Below are 12,899 nucleotides of genomic sequence, written 5' to 3'. Positions count from 1 at the left end.
TTTGCGTGAAACAATAACTTATTATGGGAGGGCAAACGCGTTACGACGGCACTCTCGAGAACGGGAACCACGCGAGTAAAACCGCGCGGCGTTAGCTAGTATGACATAAAGAGAAAGTCTATGTCATACTAGCTAACGCCGCGCGGTTTTACTCGCGTGGTTCCCGTTCTCGTAGGAATACGGGGATAATACATAGCCTATAGCCTTCGTCGATAAATTCGCTATCTAACACTGAAAGAATTTTTCAAATCGGACCAGTAGTTCCTGAGAGAACAAACAAACAAACAAACTCTTCAGCTTTGTAATATTAGTATAGATTCGGCTAACTTTTGACCAGGGGTCTTCTCTCAGAATGAAAGGGTTTAGGCCAATAGTCCACCACGCTTGCCCAATGCGGATTGGCAGACTTCACACACGCGGAGAATTAAGAAAATTCTCCGGTATGCAGGTTTCCACTCACACACGTGTTTCTTTTGCTTTTTTTTTATTCTTTAGAAGTTAGCCCTTGACTACAATCTCACCTGATGGTAAGTGATGATGCAGTCTAAGATGGAAGCGGGCTAACTTGTTAAGAGGAGGATGAAAATCCACACCCCTTTCGGTTTCTACACGGCATCGTACCAGAACGCTAAATCGCTTGGCGGTACGTCTTTGCCGGTAGGGTGGTAACTAGCCACGGCCGAAGCCTCCCACCAGCCAGACCTGGACAAATTAAGAAAATCTCAATCTGCCCAGCCGGGGATCGAACCCTTCCGAAGGACCTCCGTCTTGTAAATCCACCGCGCATACCACTGCGCCACAGAGGCCGCTTTTGTTTTATTCAATGACAAGTTAGCCCTTGACTACGACTGTTAGGTGATGATCTAAGATGGAAGAGGGCTAACTTGGATGAGGTATAATTTTTACTTTACCTATACCTCTGACGGTTTCTACAATCTCTTGGCGCTTCATCTTTGCCGGTAAACCAGACCTTTTAACTAATTTAGTAATTATAAAATCCTAAATTGACCCGTGTTTCTCTGCGTGATCGAATCAGGAATGAGGAGATCCGCAGACGAAACAAAGTCACTGACAGCGAGCCGCGAAGCTGAAGTGGCAATGGGCATGCCACATAGTTCGAAGAGCCGATGGGCGTTGGGTTCCCAAGGTGCTGGAATGGCGACCCTGCACCGGAAAGCGCAGTGTTGGTCGACCCGCCACTAGGTAGACCGAGGATATCAAGCGTTGCAGGGAGCCGCTGGATGCTGGTGGCTCGAAATCGTTGTGCTTGGAGGTCCATGCAAGAGGCCTAAGTCCAGTAGTGGACATCTATCGGCTGATAAGGTAAGGTAAATTGACCCGAGCTAGGAATCGAACCTAGGTCCTCTCTGTTGACGAAACAGCAAAACCAGAGAGGTCTTCAAAAGTTACGGCGGTATAAAGGCATTCTATTAATATTATAAACCCTAAAGTTTCTTGAGCATGATGAAACTTGCTGAGTTAAAGTTCACTTATAAGGCCCGTATTAATAGACAGACCAACTTAAGAACACGTACATGAGTAGTGTTGTTTTGACTATATCATCATCATCATCATGTCAGACAATAGACGTCCACTGCAGGACATAGGCCTTTTGTAGGGACTTCCAAACATCAGGATACTGAGCCGCCTGCATCCAGCGAATCTCTGCGACTCGCTTGATGTCGTCAGTCCACCTGTTGAGGGGTCAACACTGCGCTTTCTGGTGCGGGGCCGCCATTCCAGCTCCTTGGGACCCCAACGGCCATCGGCTCTTCGAACTATGTGCCCCATCCATTGCCACTTCAGCTTCGCGACACGTTGAGCTATGTCAGTGACTTTAGTTCTTCTGCGGATCTCCTCATTTCTGATTTGATCACGCAGAGATACTCCTATCATAGCTCGTTCCATCGCCCTCGCCCATTCGATATTGAGGAATATCCATTAATACGAGCCTAAGATTTTTGAATTTCAATTTAAGATTAGTGCAATGCCAAATAGGTTCTTAAAGTTAATTTTGTTTTGTTGGCACCACTATCAAACGGATCAATATTTTTTTGTTAAAATCATGCGCATCGAATTAAGAACCTCCGCCTTTTTTATATCGGTAGAAAAAAGAATAGCCCAGAGAGCCGTGATAGCCCAGTGTGGGTTCGAATCCGTTCCGGGGCATGCACCTCCAACTTTTCAGTTGTGTGCATTTTAAGAAATTAAATATCACGTGTCTCAATCGGTGAAGGAAAACATCGTGAGGAAACCTGCATACCAGAGAATTATCTTAATTCTCTGCGTGTGTGAAGTCTGCCAATCCGCATTGGGCCAGCGTGATGGACTATTGGCCTTATCACTCTCATTCTGACAGGAGACTGGAGCTCAGCAGTGAGACGAATATGAGTTGATGACGACGAAAAAAAGAATACAACTCACTTGCAGAGGCAAAACGCGATTTCGGTGTTCCACGGCACGCCGGGCTTCCTGTAAAACCCTCGCAGTGCTGTCATGCAACCCTCACGATCGCAGTCCGTGGAGTGGCACTTCTGGAGCACGGGGGTAAGTGACGTCACGCACTCCTTATCCTTGATGCACGTGTCCAGCGCCGAATGGCAGGTCGACTGCAGCGCCACCTTGTCGTCACCTGCTTTACCGTTCTCTTTGGCAATCCTCTCTGTTGGTGTTTAGTTTTTGTATTAAATGTAACTTATCAGTGGCGTAGCCTGGGTTTTTGCCTCCCGGGCCAATGTTTTATTCAACGTATTTAGGATGTCCCAAAATTGCCCCAGGTGAAATTAAAAATGTCAAGAGACTAAAATTGCTTTACAGTTGAGATCACTCATTCGCGATAAGGCTAAATCGTACATTAGTTTTTCAAGTTAATATCTTGTTTGTTATCTATTTAGTTTTGGTGTATCTACAATAAAATGTATTTCATTAATTTATTCACTCAATTGTTATAATGAAAGAAAGATATATCAAGGAAATAGCGGGGTTTTTAACACATTTTAAACCTTCTACGTAGGCATTATGTGAGTTATACGGTACTCAAACTCAATACACATTAACCCTGCTATCTAAGGCCAAACTTACAATTTTTAATAAATCTAGACATTAAAATCAACTCAAGGTAAGAGTTCATTGTGACGCATTGATATTTTGTCTGGGGCAAACAATGTATAAAGAGCTAGCCATCTCCTTTACATCGTACAACTTATTGAAAATCTAGATAAACTAGTAAACTGTCAATATTTCGGACTCAATATTACTGTAGGCATTAAAAAAACTTTTGTACTGTAATGTAACTTATGTGTATTAAGACGGGGAGTGTTTGTATCTTTGTCTATTAGTTTATATAACTCTAAAGGTCTAAAGAACCAAAAGTCCTCATAGTAGACCGCTTGGAGTTTACAGATAGCTTCATTGCTATAAAAGATTTTTAGAAATTGAGCCTTAGAAAAAGCACAAGGCCTGTAGCCATGTGGCACGTCGATTCTCTTTCTACAAACGCTAACGCTTTGAAAACTATAAAAAATTATGGAAATGACAGATGTCATTCCCATATATATATTTTTTTTAATTATCCAAGTGTTCGACTGTAGAAAGATCGGCCACATGGATACAGGCCCAGGCATTGCATAGATTATGTAGTACCTATCAGATTTTAATAACAATAACCGGGATTGAAAGCTTAACATGCTCAACCATGGTGTAACTTCCTAACTCATAATTAAAAGTTTCAAGTCAAATTGATGAGCAAGCTAACCGTTATGCTGACAATATTCAATCTTTTTAATATTAAAATAAAATAGAATAAAATTTATTTGTCAGCACAACATATAACTACAGAATAACGAAAGACTAACACATATTTTTTCTTAACAATATTTTACGTCAATACTAGAAATTGCGTTGTGCCAATAAAATTTAAAAGACTTAGCTAATATTGTTCTGTGTATCTAGGGAGTTTTCATATTGTTACTATCGCGTTAACGTAAACGCGAATTTATATGGAGTTGAAACAGTTGTGCAGTAGTGCCAATAGATGGCGCTGATCCAATACCTTAAGGTCGCCGCTCACTGACAATTTTTAGTAGGCCGACTTTTAATTGTGCGTGATTTAGTTGGACAGATGTGCGGGCTGTCATACATCGCTATACCTGTTCTATAATCGGCCGACTAAGTCGGCCAACTAAAAGTTGTAAGTCAGCGGGAGCTCTTAGAAATTCGCGTTTACGTTAACGTGATCGTCACAGTATCAAACTGCCACTAGGCCCTCCGAGTACATAAGTCTTAAGTCATCCGTCAGACCCTAATGAAGGATTAAATGAAAATGTAGTAAAAACCGATACGTACAATATAATGTCGTTGGTAAAAACAGTAAATAAATGCAGGTATTGTAATCACCAGAAAGCAAGAATATTGTCAGCATTAATTTAACTTTAAATATTTAAAAACCAGTTGAATATTTAAATTGTTCATTTAGAAAGAGCTTAAATTAATTCGAAATTTCAATCAGTTTTATAGTGGAAAAGATTTATTTCGAGAACATTTCGTTCCGGAGTTGGAAACTACAACTTATGTAACGAAATTTAATGGACTCTAGTGTCTACGTTTGTAGATCGATCAAGTTGAAACTTAACTCAAAAATAGCTTGCTTCTTAAACTGGCTGCTCTTTGTGCATTGTATTTCAAACTGGGGTGTTTGAGCACAAAATAATATCTCGAAGTTTCAAGTTACCCTCTATTTTTGATCTCTAACGGTTTTTTTCAAAGTTGCCACGAACTTATGTGATTGTCGTTTGAGGATATGGTTTATCATAAATAGTATGCTGAGGAATATATGAAATAATATTCTTTATTTATGTATTTTACTGTGTATTTTATATGATTAATTATGTGCTATGTATTAGTAGGTATTGGTTATATTTGTTGACGCAGTATTTCTCTGAATTAAATTTAGTGTATAGCCTGAAATAAAGACATTATTTATTTATTATATACTTGACAATTGAGGGACTTTGAAACCTGCTACCTCCCAAAACCATAATAATCGAAACTCCATAGTTGTTTGTTCGTGTTCTGTTTCCTATTGGTAGGAGCGTGAGTGACAAACTTTCAGTTTAAAAAAAGAAAGCCGGCACTTAAAGTTATTATAATAAAATTCCTGCAATTGATAAATAATTATGTTAATTAGATTAGCTAAAAGCTTGGAAATGTTGACCATTTTCTTTTACTTAACCTCATTTTTCCTACTTAAGCTATTGGGCGGCCTTTACCATTTCAACATAAAGTTTACAATACTTTTCGCATGTGTTACATATATTATTTTGTATTAAACTATACGTCTGTGTTCAATTTGTGATACGTAAATAAAAATGGATAAGATGTAGTTTTTAATCAATCAAATTCATAAGAGAAATGTTAAATATGACAATGGTTCACAAAAATAGAAAACGAAATAAAACATATATTATCAAAAACAAAAAATATAGATTAAAAGAAAAGTATTAGTGTGGGGGTTAAATACTTTATATACTCATGCTTAAGAAGAAAAGTATAAATTACATTGTGATATACAAAAAATGATAATATACGTATTACTTATATGTGATTTTAGATACGTGAGGAAAATTCTTGAACTGTGGTGTATTCAAAGAACTCAAGGATTACCTATGAGTGGATACATGAGGAATTATGGATACAATCTTCAAAATTACCAAGCAATATTATAAATATGTCATGCTTATTATAAATATGTATATTTATATGTTTTAACTGGACGAAAATTCCAAGAAATTATACTGTTTATCATATATGTTTGACGGGTCAACTTACCGTTTTAAATGACTCGATGACAAATAATTAAATTGTGTTTCTTTAATTTATTTATTCGTATAGTCACTTTATGGCGTCCATTTTAGACTGGCGTGACTTACCATGATATCACAGTTAAGTTGTGTTAAAAATCCCATGAATTCCATTGTCGGTACACAAAATAAATCATGGCGGATGAATGTTTGAATTTTGAGCGCAAATTGCAAAGCTTCGCAGAGATTTACGTGTTTAAGCGCCTTCCTTAAAGCGCTTTCTTGAGAACTAATTCTTTTACCTTACGACGTGGGAGAGGGAAGCAGATCTCAAGATATCTCTAAAGCTCTAAATTAACCTCTCTAAGTGTTTTACTATGCAAAGCTTTACTCATCTCTCGGTTAATATCGTACCTCTGGGGTTTAATATCTACTACACTAAAATCCAGTCGTGATTCTCTACTAGTGTTGTACTGGGGTCGAATGGTTAACACAAAGGATGAAATGAGACTGGGTCTCGGGAAGTGCTATGAAAAGGAAACCGCAAGGCTTCGATGTTGTTAGGGGAACTTCTAGAAATGTACAATTTTGAAGCTGGAGTGTCGAATACGATATCTATGGTTAAACAGTTTGAAGTGTACCTATTTGATTCGAAGTTAACATTCGATCTGTCTAATGTTCAATTTGTTTGGATCTTGTTCTAATGTTCGTCTAAACGTTACTCGTATGAAACTGGTGATACGTACGGTTGTCATCAATGTATCCGGGCCCGTAGACAGTCTTGGTCGCGTATAGCGGGTCTTCGCTCCCCCCCGGTTCGTGGGTCCACCGGTGGTAGTGATGGCCGTGCGGCCTGTAGTGCGGACTCGCGTATCGATGGACGTGCGTCATAATTTTGTCCGGGGCGATAAGGTTGCCGTCCTGCGTTATGGACATACCGCCGATCCATGACGTCACCCCGACTCCAGTGCCGTTCCGACTGGCCGTCCGTCCGTCCGACATCAGCTTTACTGGAATGGCATCCGTATCTCTTAGCTGGGGAAGCGATGTCGGCCGTCGCGCGACTGTTGGATTGGTCGCTCGGGGCCGACTCGGCACAACAATAATCAAAAAACCCTACTGAGTTCAAAACGACAAAAACAACGATATCGACAAAAATTACGACATAAAACGGGCAAAAGTAAAATTTGCGGATCGAAACTTGAGTACTTTTTGGTCGTCGTTTGCAAAGCCCTCCCGACCGGCGACTTCGCCGGACTATCGTCAAAGCCAAGTCTATGCCGCGCAGTAACCATAGAGATCGTAGAAATAGAAGATGCAGAAAGAAAACATGCAATCATGCTCGAATTAAGAGTGGAAATCCATTTTAGAGTTTCAAAGCGGACGCTTTAGCGGGTCTAATTGGCTAAAATCCCCGCCATTGAAAATCTAGAGTGGCTTAAAATTAAGGAATAAAGGAAAATACATAGCAGAATTTAAAGCATGCGGGCATAAAGTAGGAGCCGATTCTTATTTGTAGTCGTATCTATTTATGATGGTCAAATACAGATGCATGTGTCTAGTAGTCATATAACAAATACTTTTAATTAAAACAATACATTTACTTAGATTTTGTGCAACTATTTTCTATTAACAATTTTTTTAGTAATATGTTTCAAATGGTTACTTATCTTCTTTAAAACGCAATGTGTATTTTTTTCTGTATTCCTCTGTAATTGCTATTCATGTAGATACTTATATGTTTTATTGTTGACATAATGAACCTACTGGTAATCGGTGTAAATATTTTCATACTGTTACTATCACGTTGACGTAAACGCAAATTTATATGGAATTTAAACAGTTGTGCATTAGTGCCACTAGATGGCGCTGTTTCAATTCTTTAGAAAATCGCGTTTACGTTACGCGACAGTAACAGTATCAAACTGACTAGGCCCTCTGTAGTGTATAGAATGACGCTCCTACCTTACGAAGCATAGCGAAGCGTGCAGTGCTACAGGCGACGGAATCCGATAGACACATAGAGAGGTGCGGGGGCGGCTCACCATGACGGGGCCGAGGGGGGCGCGGGGAGAGGAGGGCGGCGCGGAGCAGGCTGGCAGCTGCCGCGCGGGTCATCAGCCGCGTCCCGTTCTCCGTGAGCAGCAGGATCGTACCGTCCGGCGCGGCGTACCGGGTCAGCGGGGGAGCGCGCGCCGCCGGACTCCGCGGCTCGAACAGCGCCCTGACCGCCGGGGGACATTCACCCCACGCCGCCGCTGCCCCACAACCACGTTACCAACAACACCGCCCCCGTGCCGAGCCGCGGATTCGGAACACACTTAATGGACCGACCCTGGGCCTATTGCCAAACTTTCAACCCAAACATCGCAACTCTTACCATTGGCTGATAGGATTCAGAAAATCACTTTGATATTTCCAGTTGTGATCTCGTTGTTACAGTAAATTCAGCCAATAACAAATAGTGCATGGCAATTTCAATAATCTCAAGTTTCCAAATACAGCCGCTGATATATTTGATAACTTAGCAATCGACAATCAATATAATGCAAAAGTAGGTGCTTACTGTAAATCACAATTTAATAACCATGACACTTCATGTGAGTATGAAGCAAGAAATGTTTAGTCAGCCAAATACCATAGTTTAAGTGTGTTCAGGATAATAAAAACACAAAAGCATTTAACGTCACGCTCACATAGTGGTTATCGATTGCATAGCGGCAAATTGATGCAAAGGTCCCTTAAGAGTATTCCTTCAAAGACGAAGTAGACGTAAGAGTAAGGGTAATGTACGCCGCCGACTATGCTCTATCAGTAGCAGTCGCAGACCATTCACCGAAGGCCGAAGGTGTGAAGCCAAGAGTTGAGGTAACTGCGGGCATATGTACGGTGTGTGAGGTCAGGAGTACACTAAAAAGAAGCTCAGTGTCCGTGAAACATAAAGGATTACAGCCTTGTGTAGTTAATCTGTGATCTAATTCAATCCTAAGGCCTAGGCATCTAATCGGTGTGGAAATAATAAAAGGCACGTATACGAAAGGAACATGAAAAATAAAAGATACGGAACAGAACTAATTGAACACGTTGACGGCTATTTTGTACTGAGTCTAGTACTCTTCAAAGCGTTTTAATAGTGAGGTGTTGAACATTTAGTTTTATATCAATAACGTTAACGGAAATTATAGCAGGATATTTCGTGTTGTTGAAATCAATTTCAGGGTTTTAATGTTAAGTAAAATAACAAAAACACTAGATCTAGGTGTTTGTATATATGGTGTCCCGCAAGGCACAATTATAGTTACAATATTGATGATAATATATATTGTTGACGATTCTAACAATTCGATTGTGTCACATCAAGTTTTTTATGTACCTAAGCGTTAACACTTAAAGCTAAATAATATTCAATAAATTAATATAATGAGATTTTGAGCGAGAAAGTGCACTGATATAATTTGAACAGGTACCGTAAACACGTTATAATATTTTTTAAGCAAGTAAGGTATCAATAAGCTGAATTCAGAGCAATTACTCTACACTAATACATTTTTTTAGAATAAAAAGAAACAGCTTCTTTTAGTTATTATACAAATCTTACTCGTATCTAAAATAGCAACAGTTTTTTTTTAAGTTATGTCGGTTCAATCATGTTCAATTTCCTGAAAAATATATGATTAAAAATATGTTTTTTCATTAGTTTAAAGTGCAATTTTATATCAATATAGTAATTACCGCATCTATATACTTATAATAAATCTGTAGAGAGGTCAATTCTGTACATGAAATATATTTCTAAAATAACCATCAAGTATCTATGTACATATAATTAGTGATCAATACTGATGCTAAAAATGCAATCAGTAAAATTTTTGCCTGTCTGTCTGTCTATCTGTCTGTATGTTCGTTATAGAAACAAAAACTACTCAACGGATTTTAATGAAACTTGGTACAATTATTCTTCATACTCCTGGGCAGGTTATAGCATACTTTTCATCACGATTTTCATTATGATCAATAGGAGGAGAACAGAGCAGGGCTATTTTGGGAAAACGGGAGAAGTTACTCCATTTTAACAGCGATACTACTGTAAGGACTGGATTAAAGATGTCTAAGGGCGAAAGAAGTCGCGGGCGTACAAAACAAAATAAAATTATGCTGTTTATAGAAAAACCAAATGTACCTACTTTAAAAATAATATAAAATAAAAAATATATCAATATAATCAGTCAGACAGTTTCTTAGTTTTCCAGAGAAGTTTAGCCCACACACGCATCACGAAAACTTCAATATACGAGTAGCTTTAATCTACCGTATCGAGTAAACAATACACCATTCGCACATTGAAAGAATTCTATATACTTAATGGTAAATGAAGACCGATATTTGCGCTCCAATCTTAATTGAAAATTCAGAAAGGCGAGCGAAGGTACCATTTAAAAGGTATTTTTCAAGCGGCGGAATATTTTTCGCTTCTAAGTTAGGAGCAATTTGAACAGTTGTGCTCTTTCCCACGTTTTGAAAGCGGCCCTGAACTGGACTCATTGTGTGGCCAATGTTCTCTATGGCTTTGTTAAAACTAATGTAGAATGTAGACTAGTGTTTACACCTAGCTCCATTGTACCATTGTTGAATTTTCTATGAGTTTATTGTTGAAGTTTCGGCGATGTTTCCAAACCTGAGGATCATCATTAAAAAGCTATTATCTGAATGTATTTTTGTATCGACATGCGGGTTGACGTAGATTTAATATTGATAAATAGACAATCAATGTCAATGTCAAATCACAACTTTTTATTATTAATCCGGTGACCGAATCAAAAAATTCCGTGCATCAAGTTGACACATTTCGACGTTATCATATCGACTCAACTGGACAAATGTTGTGAAATTAAGAGTCAAAATTTATTAAACCAGAATTCGATTCCAACTTAACGTAAAGACATTTTTTATTTATTTATTCTTTTATTTTTTAGTAAATTCTTAAGAAAATAAAATTCTGCATAAAAATAATAAAAGTATAACCGTATCAGTTGAATTTTTTTTATTTAAGAATGCTCGTTGTCATCTATGGTCCATTAATGAAATAAGAGAAATAATATTTGCTGACTCTTCAAAAACTTGTTAGGTAAATTGCCCTTCGAAAATCCTATCAACATAATCACAGTGAGAAAAGACGAAGTAACTGTGTGTCAAAGGCGAAAAAGAAATCTTCAAAAAGGTTTTTTCCTTCTATAGGAAAGTACCCTCACCACAAAGGGCCAGAGAAGTGAATAGATTCCTTTTGTTTCTTTACTGTATCGACTCTTGACTTTTAAATTATTATTCGATTGATGTTCGGCTGGCGGTAGGGACGTTGACCTTTATTGGGGATATTCATGTAGGTGAAAATCAAATGTATTATTGTATTCTACAGAACACTGTCTTTTTAACCTCCAACGCAAAAAGTGTTATAAATTTGACGTGTCTGTCTGTCTGTCAGTTCATCATTATCAACCTATATTCGGCTCACTGCTGAGCTCGAGTCAGAATGAGAGGGGTTAGGCCAATAGTCCACTACGCTGACCCATTGCGGATTGGCAGACTTCACACACGCAGAAAATAATTAAGAAAATTCTCTGTTATGCAGGTTTCCTCACGATGTTTTTCCTTCACCGTTTGTAACACGTAATATTTAATTTCTTAAAATGCACACAACTGAAAAGTTGGAGTTGACCCGGCCGGATTCGAACCCACACTATCCGGAATCGAAGGCAGAGGTCATATCCACTGGGCTATCACGGCTCTCAGTCTGTCAGTTAGTGGCACCATAACTCTCGAAAGGATGAAGCGATTTCAATTTAGTTTTTTTTTTGTATGAAAGGTGACTTACAGTGTTCTTAGATTTGTTTGATGAAAATCGGTTGAGCCGCTTAAAAGTTCTGGGGGTTGAAAGTGGGGATAAATAACCGAATGTCAGCAAATATACTCGAGTGGGGTCTCAAATAAAAGCGCACTGAAAGAGAATATTGATGACTTGATCGAGAGACTTAATTTCATGACCTTCGGGGGCTTTTCAAAATTTTCAATTTTATGTTCAATGGTTAGCTTAGTTAGGTTTTTTTTTTCAACCCATATTCGGCTTACTGTTGAGCACGAGTCTCCTCTCAGAACGAGAGGGGTTAGGCCAATATTTTGAGATTTCCACGTGAGCCCACTATGAGCTCATGGACTTATGAGTTAAAGTTCACTTGAAACTTGTTAGTATCAAATTCATAAAATAGTTAAAGGTAGTTCAAATAAATAACAGTGTAATTTTTTTTGATGGTTTATTATTATTTGAAAAAGGGTTTCAGTGTAGTTTACACACACTATACTATATAACTTAGTGTTTTAATATATTCCTATATAAAAGTGTCCACATAGTGTATCATAAAAAGAAAATAATATGTTCGAGTGCCATAGAATTCAGAATTCCAATTGAAGATATTGAACAATTCATCAGTAGGCCTGAGGTATACCTTCCTTTTGTAAAAACTCATAAATATACCCAAAAAAAATTGGATTGCATTAACTAAATGCATTACATTTCTTGTTAACTTTAATATATTCTGTATTGTTCTTAAGGTTTATATAACAACCTTTCCTTGTTCATAATAACCCGCAAAACCATAATAACTCTACACAAAAGTTTGGGTCAAAAATGGAGAAAAAAAATTCATAAGTACTATGACCCCACATTGGGCTCACAGACTTGTGAGGATAAATTGGTGTGAGATCACATTGGGCTCATTGGACTGTAAACGTGTTATAATACGAAAGTGCTCACTTACGATAGGTATTTCCGTCTGGGTACGGGTTAACAAATATTTAACGCAGTAATTGGAGTGTGTTGCCAAAACAGACAAAGGAAATGATTTCGCTCCGTAACAGAAATGGTTTATAAACGTAGATCTACCGGTGTTTTGGGTTATTGTAGGGTTGTCGCCATCTAAATAAGTGTTATATTAAATGAAAATGTATCTTAAAAACAAACTAATTAAACATGTAGTCATCATTCATTATTATCAACCCATATTCGGCTCACTGCTGAGCTCGAGTCTCCTCTTAGAATGACCCTATCAT

The 12,899-nt window shown here is 38.2% G+C and overlaps 1 protein-coding gene across 3 annotated transcripts in view; it reads right to left on the bottom strand.

Annotated features, from left to right (window-relative positions):
• Positions 1-12,899, bottom strand: part of LOC112050383 (uncharacterized) — a 249,693-nt gene that overhangs the window by 24,487 nt on the left and 212,307 nt on the right. For 2 of the 3 annotated variants that reach the window (XM_052889361.1, XM_024088637.2), the window contains 2 exons: positions 6,545-6,808; positions 2,425-2,662 (listed from right to left, as the gene is read on the bottom strand). In XM_052889361.1, coding sequence (XP_052745321.1) covers positions 2,425-2,662; positions 6,545-6,808 — 502 coding nt within the window. The remainder of the gene's footprint in view (positions 1-2,424; positions 2,663-6,544; positions 6,809-12,899) is intronic. The other variant, XM_052889362.1, reaches the window with a different exon arrangement.

Source organism: Bicyclus anynana, chromosome 25, assembly GCF_947172395.1.
Source record: "Bicyclus anynana chromosome 25, ilBicAnyn1.1, whole genome shotgun sequence".
Lineage (NCBI taxonomy): Eukaryota > Metazoa > Arthropoda > Insecta > Lepidoptera > Nymphalidae > Bicyclus > Bicyclus anynana.
The sequence above is the reverse complement of the archived record's forward strand: the minus strand, read 5'-3'. Positions and strand labels throughout refer to the sequence as shown.